Raw genomic sequence first — 14955 nt, 5'->3', positions numbered from 1 at the left:
GTACTTAAAAATAAATAATAGCACCACAGAGCTGATATAGACAACCCATCAACAGCCTTACAAATTTGTGGCTTTAAGCAAGTATTCGTTTAGTCCAATAACGACAAGTTTTGAGCCAAAGATAGTCAATATATTTACTCATGGAGGTAATTCACTCATTCGTCTATAACACGGACCACTGAGTTAACAGGATTGTGTCAAGCAAATGTATAGTCTAGGCTCTTGAAACGATAAAGGTCGATCAAAGGTAGCGCCACGAATGGCACGTTTGCTTACGCATAGACACAAATACGTTAAACATTAACTGAAAAGTTTCGAAAGTGTTGCAACTTAGCCTGCTTTATGTTGGGACAAAAGACCTGATAATTGTTTAGCTTTGAACAACATCTAAACCCATGGCGCCGCGGACGTCTCTAACTCTTAGGAAGCAGGGATTTTTGTGCGAAACTTTCGTCTTGCTGCTGAAATCCAGGTAATCGGCTGTCTTTGCAACGAATGTATTCCGAATGACGATTTAAATCCATTTTCCCCCCCCCCGTTTTTGCATGGTCGTAATTTGGATACAGTACCGCTTACCATGTTTCTAGCAGCCTCTACTCTGCGATTAAACACAAACGGCATAATTTGCATTAGTTAGACCACCATGACACCAAACACTTGCTATTTATACTTTACGTAATATATATTATGAAACTTTGCTTTCATTTGAAACTGATTAGGAGTTTGGCAGATAGAAGATATTTTGGTGGTTGGTTGAGGTCCCTGTTTGCCTACGACATCAAGAAAGATGCCAGGAAAGATGCCCACTCCAGCCTGCTCGCCAAGAAAGCCACAAGCGGCCTCTACGAGATCCAGTGTGAGCCACTTCTCTTGCACAGCACTGTTGGTGCCTCCCTTTAAATATCACACAGCAGCAGAACCTAATGACCCATCAGAGCGTTTCAAAACTGTGCTTGTTTGTGGTGTACATGTCTGTAAATCTGCATGCACAACAGTAGGAATATGTCAGACAGGGCATATTGAATTAAACTGCTTTCCTGCAGCTCTTGGTCGCCTGGTTCAGGTGTTTGAAGAACTGGAACAGAGTACCAAGCTAGCCTGGCAGCAGATCCCCATGCACTGAACCGAGAACCTCTGCACCTTTGTTTATTTCCACAAATATATGCTTTTAATCTTTCCTCCAGTTCACAATGTCAAGCCAGAGTGCTTGGAGGCCTACAACAATCTATCGTGAGTAGATGAACACTTTATCCCACTTAATCCCATTTTAAATTATCTGCAAATTATTTTCATTAATCAATGACCTCTTGGATAGCAAGTTTACTAAGAAACCTACTGCCTATTTAAATGAAATACATGTTCCATCCTCTGGCGTGGAGAAGACGTTTTACATTAAGATCTCATTGTGAAAGTAATAACAGAGTAATTGTAATGTTCACTTTCTGTGTGCACTGTTAGTGATGAGGTCCACAGAGAACTGCACAGTAATGCAGATTACCCGTGTGAAGTGGCGGGCAGTTGGAACACGTGGTATGGGGAGCAAGATCAGGCAGGTGGGGCTAAAAAAAGAACAGTCTTCGTTATGTCTTCTTAATCTGTGATATTTACCATAATCTGTAGTTGCCTTTTCCCTGTATATTACTATGTTTGTTTGTAATAATATTTCCATGGCATTTTTCAATTCTCCAAAAGGCAAACTGACTTTATTATACTAAGTTTAGAGTTGTCATGTGGTGCAGTGGTGACTCCCGTTGTTCGTCTGTTGTAGTGCATCTGTGGAGATACTATGGCGGGTATCCTGTACTAACAGAATGTTTGAACAAACTCAGACTCAGTAAGGTAATTTGATCATTCGCTCAGTTCTTGTTCACGATAACCTCATGTATGTGTATACATTGAATACACACACTGCAAACTGCAGAACTCTCTGACAGGTCATTTTTCCTGATGGACACATTTTATACTTGTGGCCTCTCTGTTGTGCTGTTTCCATTGACCTCAGATCAGTGGTCTTGTCTGTTATTTCGTAGACATAAGCACACATGAAGGGATACAGTTCCTCTATGCACTATGCACTTTGGCAGCAATAATGACCTAATCAATAATGACCTAATCTTTGGTTCAGTTTATGTTCATCTTAGTTACATTTACATAGCTTTTGTTCTCTGTTTCCTCTGTCTATATTGGATATGATGTGTCCAGGCATATCTTGAGTTTCACAGGGAAAGGAGCAAGATGTTAATCTCTCAAAGGAACCAACTTCTTCTTGAGTTCAGCTTCTGGAACCAGCCTGTACCCAGAACTGGACCCAATATATACGAACTGAGAACATACAGGTTAAAGGTACTTTTTCTGCATACTGCTGTTAGCGTATGTATATGCATACTGTCTGAGGGTGAAAAAGGCATGGAGTTTTAGGACATTTACTTCAAGTAGTTAAATTGTTTTATTTGTTTACAAGCAGATGAAATATTAGAAGTATAGTGCAATATTTAACCTCACAACCTTCTTTGTGCATGTACAATGAAGCCTGGATCAATGATTGAATGGGGAAACCACTGGTAAGTCCACAGAATATTGTAATTTAACACACTTATAAGCATGAAGGATATGCATATATTGTCTCTTCCACAAGTCTTTTATTATATTTTATTAATAATATTTTCCATCTCATAGGGCTCGAGCAATCAAATACCGCCAAAATAACAACGAAGCTGTAGGGGGATTCTTCACACAGATCGGAGAGCTGTATGTGGTTCACCATCTGTGGGGTAAGTTTAGCTCTGTGAGATGAAGTCCATTCTCATGCAGCCTAGCATATAATGAATTTCTGTGTCTGTAGCTTATACGGACCTGCAGTCCAGAGAGGAGACCAGGAACTCAGCGTGGTTGAAGGAGGGCTGGGATGCCAGTGTGCACTACACAGGTGAGACGAACATATCCATGCGTTTTAGTCAAACTCTTGTCGCCATCTAGTGGGTCACTGTAGAACTCCATATGATAATTAGTCCTGTATGTAAGTCAGGTTTAGTAAAACAAGATGCAACTTTAAGATTGAAAACAAACCCTTTTATTGCGCAATACACTTATTTAAATCTTTACTCGAGGATGGGACATGCAACCATAGTTTTACAAATCTCAAACACTTAGTTTTAAGTGTTAACTAAATGGTAACTAGGTTTTCTCTTCTATCCAAGTGTTAGTTGAACATTTTTTTTCTTGAACACTTTCCTTTACAGTACCTTTAATCCAAAGTATGGAGTCCAGGATTTTGGTTCCCACAAAGACTTCTCCTCTGCAATGACAGAGGAGGCAGTAGTGCGTGTGTGTGTGTGTGTGTGTGTGTGTGTGTGTGTGTGTGTGTGTGTGTGTGTGTGTGTGTGTGTGTGTGTGTGTGTAACACACCTACCAGAGGAGGCAGTGGTGTGTGGGTAACACACAGCCTGGGGGCAGGTGGTGAGGCTCTGTTTGGAATTCCTTTCTGCACTGGATGTAACTCTTGTGGGAGAAAAAAATAACTGCAGCTGACATACTCAACCAAAACAAGATTTATTGGTTTATTTTAAAATGAATGAAAAACATTGGATTGGTTAATTATTTGGTTAATGCCTTAATTTCCAGAACTAGTAATTTTTTTTCTTGTGAATTCAACTGTTTTTTAATTATTAATAATGTGTCATGTTGTCATATTATAATATTATCAAGGGGTTATAATACCATAAATTGAAATTTATTTGCCCCCAGTCCAGTTTGCTGCATCTGTGCACAGTTTGTGGTTGATTCTGTGTGAGTTTGTTTGTTAGCTGCTATGCTACTGAGTACTTTGGGATAAAAACCCTACTGCATTCATAGCAGCCATTAGCGTTAGCGCAGCCGTCTTGGCATGCTGTGCTCCAGCAAGGCCTCTGACCACAGGCTTCCATCACTGAAGCAAACATGCACTCCAATCATTTCCAGATCAAACTGTCCCTCTGTGAGGCAAGGCTGTACAATCCTTCAGAGAGATAGAGAGTACTCAAATTAGATTGGCATACTGTTCAGAAATTGGACCCCATCTGCTCTTGGTGGTTTGCTAGAATCTCACGAGCGGCTCACTGAGAGAATGCCAAAAGTTAAAGAAAACAGCGAGCAGGTCAAAAGCTGAACCCTATTCCTAAACAAGGGCTCCATGCAGCTATTTGTGCTGAAACATCCAGTCACAGGGAAAGATAATTCCAAACTGTGATGATGATGCCAAACCATAATTTCACGTCATGCCAACTCCCAATTATGAGTTACTATACATGGCCGACCAGCTTCCTGATGTCACAGTAAGGGCTTTACCCCAACAATGGTCCTGTAGCGGCACACAAAAAGACTATTATGTACAGGCCTGATAGAAAATTGACAGCCAACCCTGGGGTGATGGCAAAGCCGGTTCAGAGTCGGCTCCTTAAACCATTAATCCTCATAAAGTCTGCAAACACAGAGCCCCACGAGTGTCTTTTCACTCAGCCACAGAGCGAGTAAATGAATTAAACAAACAAGTGTGCATTTATATGCGTTCATCCAGCCAGTAAATGAATATTCATCACTGTACTGTTATGTGGTGCTTGCCTTGAGCTTACAAGATTTTATTTTAAATGCAATAAAAGATATATTACGCATTCACCAGCCACTTTAACCACCTACATATCATCTACACATGCAGCACACTTTGCTAAACACATATATCTGTATAATTATATAAATATAAACCTGTGTAATTTATAACTGCCTAATTAGACTGTAACCATCTGTTGTAAGCCACAATTTGTCAGCTACCCAGCAGTGATATAGCAGTGGCATATTTGTGAGTGTTGAGCTACTGCATATAGATCCAGGCAAGATTCAAATGGCTATAAGTAGGCCACTTGATAGTGTAAAGGTATCAAGAAGAGAAACAACAGAAGGAGAATGGCAATCATACCAATATGCAAATTACCCCTGTGTAACAAGATGATGTCAATATCAAGATATTGACAATAATATATATGTCACTACACTATATGTCAACTACATCAACAGAATGAAACTGATTCACTGATTCACCATCTGTACTGCAATACATTCTAAGACTAGGTTTAATCCGTGTGTGGGAAACCGGCCCACTAAGTCTAATGTCCGGTATCTGGAGACAAGTGAAAATCAGGTGAAGACCATGCAAGAAATTTTGACGATTCAACTAAAAAAACTGTGTTGCCAAGGCCTGCGATTCTAAACAAACATAAGCATATAATGCATTCAGCCATCCAAGTAAAGAAAGGGCAAGTAGCAGCGCTTGTGACTATGGCAGCGGCAGCAGTAGCGTAGTGGTTACGGTACTGGACTGTTCAAGTCCCACCGCTGCCCGGTTGACTCTGTTGGGCCCCTGAACCCCTTGTTGAGTCAGAACTGTGAGTTGCTTTGTCAGCTAAATGACACTAATGCAATCAAGCTAGGCATGTGGACCATAAACTGCCTGATGGTGCTCTCAGTCAGATCAGTGAAGCATAGAAGGTGACATGGTGCAATAGGCCACTAATGAATTCTCTTCATCATCCTAACATTATGCCACCGGTGCAGGGTCCACAGTTTGGAATGCCACTTTGTGCAGCCTAAGGTGTCGTTTGGATGCAGGTTTGCGACTTGTAGGTCTGCGTTGCTCTTTTTGCGATCAATAGACCAAGTTGTTCAAGTTGTCCTTGTGTCTGCCGTCACATGCACCTCTCATCAGAGGCCAGGGAACTGTGAGTAAAGCCCATGACCCTATGTGAGTCTAAAACAAAACGTTTACATAGAAGAGCGCTTCACCTCATGATCTGGAATAATTAATGTTTAAGCATTAAATGATTTCCATATCACTCAAGTAGCTGTATTGCGGGCCTTGTATGAATTTAGCTGATGATTAGATATTGTGATTATAACTGCACATATGGTTAGGTAGACAGCAATTTCTAATATTCATTTTAAATGAACAATACGTTTAATTAACAAGGCATTAAATGTTGAAACAAAAAAACAGATGGATGTCTGCTGCTTTATTAAACAGTTTTGTGTTTGTGTAGTATTAGATAAGATCTGTTGCCGTAAATAACTCATTCGGGCATGTTAGGCTTCGATTCGCCATCCCGTCAAGTCGTACACGTTGCTCGCAGGTCGCTGTACCTTTAAGAGCTCAGGGGCGTGTTTGCAGGCTCCATTTCTTTGAGCACAGTATGGTCCACGAATAGAACTACATCGAGCGTGTTTGCTTTTATTGCAGAGTGCTTGTGTGAAAAACTCTATTGAGAATGCACAGTTACGTAGATAGAAACACTGTTCGAGGTTATTTTTAAGGGTGCTCGACTCTAAGCACGTATTGCTTAAACAGTATCTTTTGGAGAAGAGGCAATGGACTTGCACATTTTAGACCACAGGCTGAGGGTGACATGTATCAACAAAAATGGCCTGGAAATGTACACCCACCCACTAATAAAATTAATATTTCTAAGGCACAGGACGAGGTAAGTCCATTACCATCTGTATACGCCCGGTCACCGCTACTTAACTAACCTAGCTTCCCAGTTTCCCCTATTGATCTTGTCGCATACATCTCTGGCTGTCTATTCTCGTGTTCACCCTCCCATTGATTTAGATCGGTGGTTTAGATGGCCAGACTGGCTGCTTTAGTGCGTCTTCGTTGCTTGTTGAGAGAAGGAGCAAAGGACTGCACACGAACAGGCCCTCCGGTCCAGTTCGCCGGGAGATCTGTTCAGCTGTGTAGTCGTTCTGCACCGCAAATGAACGGGTGGCAGGAAGTCATCTCGAAATAGAGGCAACTGACTTTTTTTTTTTTTTTTCCTTCCATATTTTGTTGTACCCAGTCAGAAAAGGGGAAAGGGACAGTGTTGGGTAAGCTGTCGACGTGCCTATTCTCAAAAGCACATGAGAAGTCTTGCACGTTGAGAGTATTGCGCTTGTTATGAACGTAATAAATAGAAGCGTCTTGGCCTAGAAATATAAAATAATTGCAAAAGTAGCGCTCTTGTGTGTTAACGGAATGAATACTGCTTAATCGGATAAGACTCCAGACTGATTCCCAGCATTAACAACTCACCTAACACCTAAATGGAGTTTCTCCACTTTAATCTGTTCTTAAACATGTTTAGTGTTATTCAGCACATTTAGAATGTAAATATCGATACAAAAAATATACCCCCCTCCAAAACAACAACCTTGTTTATTAGTATTGCGTTACATAATGTATCCAAGTGATGTCCTGACTGTAATTAGGAACAATGTGTACATGTGCCTCTGCATAACACAGACGATGAATGACTCAAAGGGGCTAGAGGACTGTCAAGTGGATGTTGGCCAAAGGTCTAGAAACTCAGTAAACGTGCTTATGTAAAAATGCCTAGTTGTTTTGCTCCTAAAATCCATTGACATTGTGGTGTTCTCACAGCAGAGGAGAGAGAGAACCCCCAAACGTCTTGTTTTATTTCTTTAGTCTGCTGGCGTTTGGACAACTCCTCCCGCACTTATTTGTGTGCTGTGTGATGGTGCAGCAAAACTAGTGAACCCCGCAACTGGCACCCACACAAACATCAGCGCTCAGTTTGTAGGTTGAGGTATATAGTATTCCTGTTAGTCGCATAACTTACGCTAGCAGTTAAGATTGTCTGGTAGGAACGGTCATGGCCGCTTCTCCTATTGGACAGTTTTGACCTTTGGCACAAATGATCCAGCTAATTGAGAGATTCTGCTTCATGTAACACGTGGTGTATCCAGTTCTGCAGGAAGTTGGTGGACGCCTGCAGGCTGTGGAGTTGTAGGTTGTTGTTGATGGTTTATGAACACAACGTGGATAGTCGACTTTTGGATTCGGTAAAGTGCTGTAGTTGGTCTTCTTCGTTGACAACTAGAGCAGCTACACAGAACCTAGAAGAATGTGTTCTTCATTTTTGCCAACTTGGTCTCGCGTTCATTAAATATGATATAAAGCAGATGCAGCTCTTTGTAGTCTCTTGTGTTGCATGTGGATTCCAGTATTTCAACCATGAGGCTCTTAGCTACAACTGTGACATCTCATGGTTTGTGGAGGGTGTTGAGAAGCTGTGAAATGGTGCCAAGAGCAGTCTGATCTGTTGAATCAAAAGCATGGTTATAAAAGCCCAATCTGTGACAGGAGGTTAGGTACATCTCTCTCGCTCTCTCTCTCTCTCTCTCTCTCTCTCTCTCTCTCTCTCTCTCTCTCTCTCTCTCTCTCTCTCTCTCTCTCTCACACCCCATCTTCTACATGCTTTTCACTCTCCCTCACTGTGTTAGAAGGGCAAAGGCTTTGGTGCGTTCGCAGGAAGTGCAGCCCTAAAGGTTCTGAAGGAGAACAGGAAGGGTTTTGGGGTAGCTAACAAGGCTGCCACCCTGAGCTCCCCCCCCCATCACTACTTTGATTGGCCTGCAGTTGTCTGTGTCTGTGTGCAGCTCTTCGCAAAATAGGTCCACAAAAACAACAAATCCAGTAGGATGTCCTCATAAGTGCTCTTGCTGAATATGGTTTATCTAGGGTATTAGGGGTGCTACACTGGGCAAGACTGCACAATCTCAATTTGCCATGACTCTTGACCACACTGTCCTGGGTTATAATGCCAACTCATGAATAATTTAGATCAAGGCCTGAGATTATGTAACGACCACACACACACACACACACACACACACACACACACACACACACACACATACACACACACTCCTGTGTTCCCTTATTGTGAGTAAATGGCACAATCTGTCTAAGGCTTTCCGATGCTGGATTTGACTTCGTGGCTATGCAATAGTAGGGATGTTATCTCTTAATAGAACCAAGAGTAGATGCTGTGTCTGTGTTTGTGTGTGTCTGTGCATGCCTGCGAGTTCCTGTGTCCTAGTACGTCTGGCCTATAGCCAACATCGTCCCACCACAGGAAACTCTTAATAGCAATCATTAGTTTTTGTCATTGTTTTTGTACAATCACACATCTCTTACTCTCACTCTCACTTCCTCTGCCTCGCTTTCTATCTCCCCTTCCTCTTTCTGTCTTTCTATCTCGTCTCGCGAACACTGGTTTGCTCATCTCTCCCTCTGTCCGTCTTGTGCACTCTCCATCACTCTTTGTTCTGTCTCATCCTTTCACCCCCAACCCACTCTCCCATCCCTGTTTTACTTTCTTTGGTTTTTGTATTTTTCTTTGACCTGTCAAATGGTTCTCCCTGTTACACAGATGCAAATTCTTCAGTCTGACAGAGACTCCAGAAAATTACACAGTTGTCCTTGATGAAGATGGATTTAAAGGTACCAGACACACACACACATTCATTCAATTCATTCAAACAGCTTTCTATAATGCTTGGTCCAAAGCTTTGACTGTCAGCTGGTAGCGTCTCACCATCTCGTAAAATCTCAGCTGATCTTCATAATGTCTCACTACCATTGTAAAATTTCACCTGACCATCATAATGTCTCACTACCACTGTAAAACATCAGCTGCCTTTGTGGAGCTGTTTGAATGGAGTGTCAAGTGCAGCTGCAGGGGGAAGCTGTTGATGGGGACTCTTTAGGGAGTGAGGCCCTTCACTGTGTCCTCAACAGCATTCTGTCTCTGTCTGCCAGAATAGATGCCAGAGACATTAGAAACTACGTCTGCACATGCATGTTTATTCAGGTCTGTGCCTTGCACAGCTGGAAAAGGTAAAAAAGTTTGTCTTAACAGCCATAGTGCTACTTCCTTTTTGCCTGTGTGTGTAATTCAGTCTTTTATGATGGATGTGTTCTGCTTCACTGTTCCTGATTGAGTTACTGTCACTGGTTGTGCTGGTGTCCAATCAGTGTACAACCTTTTACAACTTTAGTTGTACAACTAATGTACAACTTCAGTGTGCTATGGGGGAGGAGCAGTGTCGATATTACATTAGAACAGGTCCCTTAACACATGTTTGAGCTATGACAAATACATAGCATGCCTCTGACTTCATACAGGATGCTGTGGCCTCTCATTCTGTGTTCTCTAGTCATCAGCTTATAGGAAATAGGGGGTAAATTTCACTAATTGCACCATCTTCCATTCAGCCTAGAGCTTGCCCCTTTCTAATGCTGATCTGAGACCAATTTCCACAACCCAAATCAGGATACAGAAAGTGACACAACTGGCCTCGGATCAGTCCTAAATAGAAGCATGTACAATAATGCATTCCCATTATGTCAGTGTGTGTGTAACGGTGCGGACTCTGTTACACTGTATCTTGCGCTATTGCATGTGACATCCTGTCACAGGGCTGTTTGTGGTCGATTTAAAATAAACCTAATTTATCGTTAGCTGGTTTACTGAAATCAACAAGTGGAGGAAGTGAAAGAAATTTCACGAGAGCTTTGATTCAGAGTGGGGAGAGCTGATTTGGACCTGTTGATTGCTTATGTTGTTTGTTGGTTCACAAAGACCGCGGCACTTTCTAGTTTGGTTGCTAGTGTCTGCATGGAAAAGAGGGCTTGGAGCGCCTCTCAGCGGAGCATGTTTGAGCCTGTTGAGTTGGTGGTTATGTTGGTTAAGCTGGTTAAGTTCTTTTATATTGGTTCACATGTTGGTTCCCAACATGGTTATGTTGGTTAGGTTGCTTGCTTGTGACATCAGCACTTCTGATATACTTTGGTAAAAGTGTCAGCATAAAGGCGCGCATGCTGCGGCGGGGCACGTTTTCCGTCACCTAGGGATTCCTTCCATCTTCCGTGTATCTTCTCACCATTATGTTTTCCCTCCATCTTTCCTCTTTTCTCTCCACCTTCTCGGCGCGCGCCTGACCTTCAGAGCTGCCCCCGTCCCAGCACCTGCAGGTGGAGCGCTCCACCTGGCTGCCTCTCAACGTTGTCTCCAGCAGCAACACCTCTAGCAGCTCACAAGTTGTAGGCGTCACCAAGATCGCCAAGTCTGTCATTGCCCCGCTGGCTGAGCAACACGTGTCCGTCTTCATGCTCTCCACCTATCAGACGGACTTTATCCTGGTAAGGGTCAGTCCCTGCTGTTGCTGTGGAGTTCATGGTTCAAGCCAAAGTATGGTCAGAGCTGTAGCTAATGACCAGTTTGGCAGTCAGTTAATCTGTTAATTACAGGTTTGATGACACAGTTCAACAGTGGTGCATTTTTATTATCTATCTATCTCTCTATCTATCTATCTATCTATCTATCTATCTATCTACAGGGCCCATCTCGTACTTGTTTTTTTGGTAAACTGTTTGTTTTTTTTCCCCTTCACTACAGCTGGTTAGCTGGTCATGGTTTATGAACTAGGAGGCTCTGGCTGAGTGCTTAAGGTGCACAATAGAACTGAGTCAGCATGTGGTACTGGTTTATACATGATGTATGAACAAGGCCCTGGGCTGTCTGTTCTGCCTTTCTCTTACCCAACTCCTGCACATTCATAGCCTACTTTCTTTCTACATAAACATCCTACAGAGAGTTTGACCTTTACACACATAAAGGTTTTTGTAACTGAGCATTTGGTTTGTCATTTAATAATTTTCAATTTATCGCTTGATAATTCTGCAAGTCTGGTGTTTCTTGTGACAGGTTTGTGTTCTCACTGTTTCCCTGCCTGTGCTTTTGAATGTATGTATGTATGTATGTTTGTTTGTTTGTGCACACGTGTTTATGTGCTTGAGTGTGCTAAGTGCAGTGTTCACGATGCTTCAGGTGCGTGAGAAGGACCTGTCAGTGGTGGTGCACACGTTAGCAGAGGAGTTTAACCTCTACCGGGAGGTGGAGGGCGAGTTTGTGCCCGTGCGCAGCCAGGGCTTGTCTGATGGCCTCCAGAAGAATGGCAGAGAGGGTGAGAATGCCCTAATACACATGCAACCCTGGCTCCATTAACAGTGTATGCACACATGCACGTGCACACACAAACAACTCAAACATGCCCATTTGAATAGAGGTAGAAAGACACAAGGACAATGATAATTGCCCCCTGTTTTATCTTAGCTTGTGTGGTGGTGTTTGTGTCGGGGTGTGTGTGTGTGTGTGGTTGGGTGGTTGGGTGGGTGGATGTTTAGTCCCTCATTCCACAGTGCACCCCGTGTTGATTCCAAAGAACCAGTTCTGCGTGATGAGTTTGGATCCTGACACACTTCCAGGCGTGGCCACCACTCTTATAGACGCCCTCTTCTACTCAAACAGGTTTCTCCCATTCACACACATCCTGCCAAGATTTGTTTGGAAGTTTGACTGTGGAAAATGCTAGGGATCTGAAAGGGAGAATGACTTTTAAAAAGCAACAACATTATCAAACCTTCTGCGTATTGTCTATTGCACCCACTTCAAAACTTAGTCACAATCCACTTCAAGCGACTTTGAAAGACTATGCCTTTGAAATACTTCAAAAAAAGATATTCATGAATGTGTAATGCATATATCAGGCAACAGGATGCATTTCCCGTTTGAGGAACTTGTGGCCTGTTCAGTCACTGCACCTTAAATCCACACTTATTTCTTGAGACCGCGTAAGACAGCTAACCCCAGAATCACCCAGTACCATGTCCTCTCCTTTCCATGACTCTGCTACGACTCCTTTATCTAACCAGTGTGTAATGTGAATCCTGAAGCTCACACACACCCGCCCCGGTCTACTGACATCAGTAACACACTTACTTGTGTGGTTCTGCTTTTAGTTAAGGTGATTAATCATTCCCTGTCAGAATACCCATTAATTAACACATCGCAGAGCCAGTGTTGTGAAGACACCGTTTAGCACCGGGCAGACCTTTCATGGAACTGACTATACCAGGCACAGTTCTGCTAAAATATGCATAAAATATGAGCTCATGATCGTCTTTTCATTTCATAAGATTTTTTAAATGAAAATTACAGTTGGCTGTTATGAAAAATGACAAGCTCTTAACTTGATGATTTGGTTTGATTTTGTTTACCACATAAAGAAAAGAGTAAACATATAATGACTTAGCATTGCATAATGTGTTAATCCTGTTACCCATTGTGAAATGTGGCCTAACGTTTTTGAACGTGTGTGCGTGTGTGTGCGTGTGCGTGTGTGTGTGTGTGCGTGTGCATGTGTGACCCCACATATCCATACACATGCACAGTCCTAAAGAAGATGGCAGCCCAGCTAATGATCTGGAATGCATAAAATTCTTCTCTTTTTCTCTGATTGATGGCTACGTCTCCTTAGTGATGGACACAGAAGCACAGAGACAGTAAGAGCCAGACTGCCTTATTGATAATTTGACACAAGAACTGTGATTGCAAGTCACACACAGACAGACAAAGTCCTTTTTGCTATTTTTAAAGGTTCACATGCATTTACCTTATTTACATGGTTAGTTGCATACATTAAAAATATTTGATGAGTTAACAGACTGGCTGGCGTGTGTAGATTTCCCGTAGATCTGCTCTTCACTAGCTCTTCCGGCGAGCTTTGGAAGATGGTAAGAATCGGCGGCCAGCCCCTGGGCTTTGGTGAGTCTTACTCATTCGTCGTCTTTCCAAAATTCTCATTTATGCTTCTAGGAAGTCCTTAGTCATTTAAACACCATAAAAAGTTAGAACTGGGAGTCTAAAGATTAAAGTTTAGAACTCATAACGGACTACTTGCATAAGAAAATATAAGCGTTAAGGAAATTATGGTGAATATTGCTACAGACACCCTACACTTGCAGTGTTGCAGCCAATGATGTCGTCATCTCAGCTTACAGATGTGATGTGCAGCCTGTTTCTGGGTCTGAATGATCAGATAACAGACAGGACCGTTTGTTCTCCAGCTTACAGCTGTGTCTGTAGATGTACATAATATTAAGGTTTTAATGGTCTCGACAGCAAATAATTGGAATATGTTGAACACCAGACGTGTTGGTTTCAATTTTATACCAAACATCTAAATCTTAGCATGACCTCATCTTGTGTACAAGAAGACCTTTGAAGAATTTTGAAGTGAATTTCAAGTGAACCTCTCTGTCTCCCCCTCCCCCACACTTCACTGCAGCAGTGAACAGTGATGAGCAAGTGGTAACACAGGTCTCAGGAGTGCCGAGATGCGTTTAGTTCTTGCTATTTATTTATTTATTTTTACCAATGATTGATTTGTTGTTGGGACCACTAAATAGAATTTTAGGTTTGACACCCTCTGCCTTTTTTCTTTTTTGCGGGGGCCTGCGACTGTAAATGATAAATTGATTTTTTTCCCTCTCTCCCTCTCAGATGAATGTGGGATAGTAGCACAGATTTCTCGGCCTCTAGCCGACAGCGATATCTCGGCATATTACATCAGCACGTTCAGCTTCGACCATGCGCTGGTGAGCCTCTCACTCTGTCATATGAAGTGAACTAGTGCACTCCTGTCTTCAGGCACGGCTGTGGGAAACTCCTGTCAGCTGGTGAAATGCTGTAGACTCTGCATACAGCTGTTACTGAAATGCGTTACACAGTTCTGTTTTTTTTTTTCCCTGCCAGTTCATAGGTTCGGAAGGTCAGTGCTTGATGTTTATGACCCTGGCCAAAGATTAGCTTTGTAATGGTCCACAAAAACTCTTTCCCATGATCCATGATCTTGGCTTTTCAATGACGATATGAGGTGTAATAAATAGCTGTCCATCACATATACTCCATAAAACCTTGCTGATTTATAATACATAAATAAATAAATAAAAATAAAAAGGAGACATTTTGTTGCTTGCCCAAACTCACCAGGTCATGTGAGCCTCCTCCTGTGCTAGCCCGTTCTACAGAGCTGCGGTCTGTATGGGGGTCTTGGGCTGATTGAAGGGGCTCGCTGTAAACAGCGCTGCCCCTCACCCCCACGTTACGAACCACAAGTGAAATGATGAGCTTTGTATGACCTTTTAACAAGGGATGCTGGAGACACAGTCAGGCTTTAATGACTGCGATTATTAACTCTACAGACCCGAACTAGGCAAACAGCAAGTTAGTGAGGTAGGCGACA

The 14955-nt window shown here is 42.5% G+C and overlaps 2 protein-coding genes and 1 long non-coding RNA gene across 3 annotated transcripts in view; 2 read left to right on the top strand and 1 right to left on the bottom strand.

The window, feature by feature from the left end:
* The first annotated feature begins 375 nt into the window (after positions 1-375).
* nipsnap1 (nipsnap homolog 1 (C. elegans)) lies at positions 376-3369 on the top strand. Its single transcript, XM_027010635.2, has 10 exons — positions 376-472; positions 720-856; positions 1185-1230; positions 1459-1553; positions 1769-1839; positions 2203-2343; positions 2530-2561; positions 2677-2771; positions 2843-2926; positions 3240-3369. Exons 1-10 carry the CDS (start codon positions 396-398, stop codon positions 3302-3304), a joined length of 843 nt encoding a protein of 280 aa, XP_026866436.2. The 5' UTR covers positions 376-395; the 3' UTR covers positions 3305-3369.
* On the bottom strand, positions 2490-3331 carry LOC118242017. The gene is made up of 3 exons (XR_004776497.1): positions 3243-3331; positions 2854-3010; positions 2490-2764 (listed from the first exon to the last, which is right to left on the bottom strand). It is a non-coding gene; the product is annotated as an uncharacterized LOC118242017 (long non-coding RNA).
* Positions 3370-6205: 2836 nt separating the features above from the next.
* The window catches only part of castor1 (cytosolic arginine sensor for mTORC1 subunit 1), an 11197-nt gene continuing 2447 nt past the window's right edge, over positions 6206-14955 (top strand). The window contains exons 1-8 of the mRNA XM_027010600.2: positions 6206-6503; positions 9240-9310; positions 10818-11011; positions 11700-11835; positions 12056-12179; positions 13103-13213; positions 13393-13475; positions 14214-14308. Coding sequence (XP_026866401.2) covers positions 6391-6503; positions 9240-9310; positions 10818-11011; positions 11700-11835; positions 12056-12179; positions 13103-13213; positions 13393-13475; positions 14214-14308 — 927 coding nt within the window. The 5' untranslated portion in view covers positions 6206-6390. The remainder of the gene's footprint in view (positions 6504-9239; positions 9311-10817; positions 11012-11699; positions 11836-12055; positions 12180-13102; positions 13214-13392; positions 13476-14213; positions 14309-14955) is intronic.

The sequence above is a fragment of the Electrophorus electricus genome, chromosome 9 (genome assembly GCF_013358815.1).
Source record: "Electrophorus electricus isolate fEleEle1 chromosome 9, fEleEle1.pri, whole genome shotgun sequence".
Classification (NCBI taxonomy): domain Eukaryota; kingdom Metazoa; phylum Chordata; class Actinopteri; order Gymnotiformes; family Gymnotidae; genus Electrophorus; species Electrophorus electricus.
The sequence above is the reverse complement of the archived record's forward strand: the minus strand, read 5'-3'. Positions and strand labels throughout refer to the sequence as shown.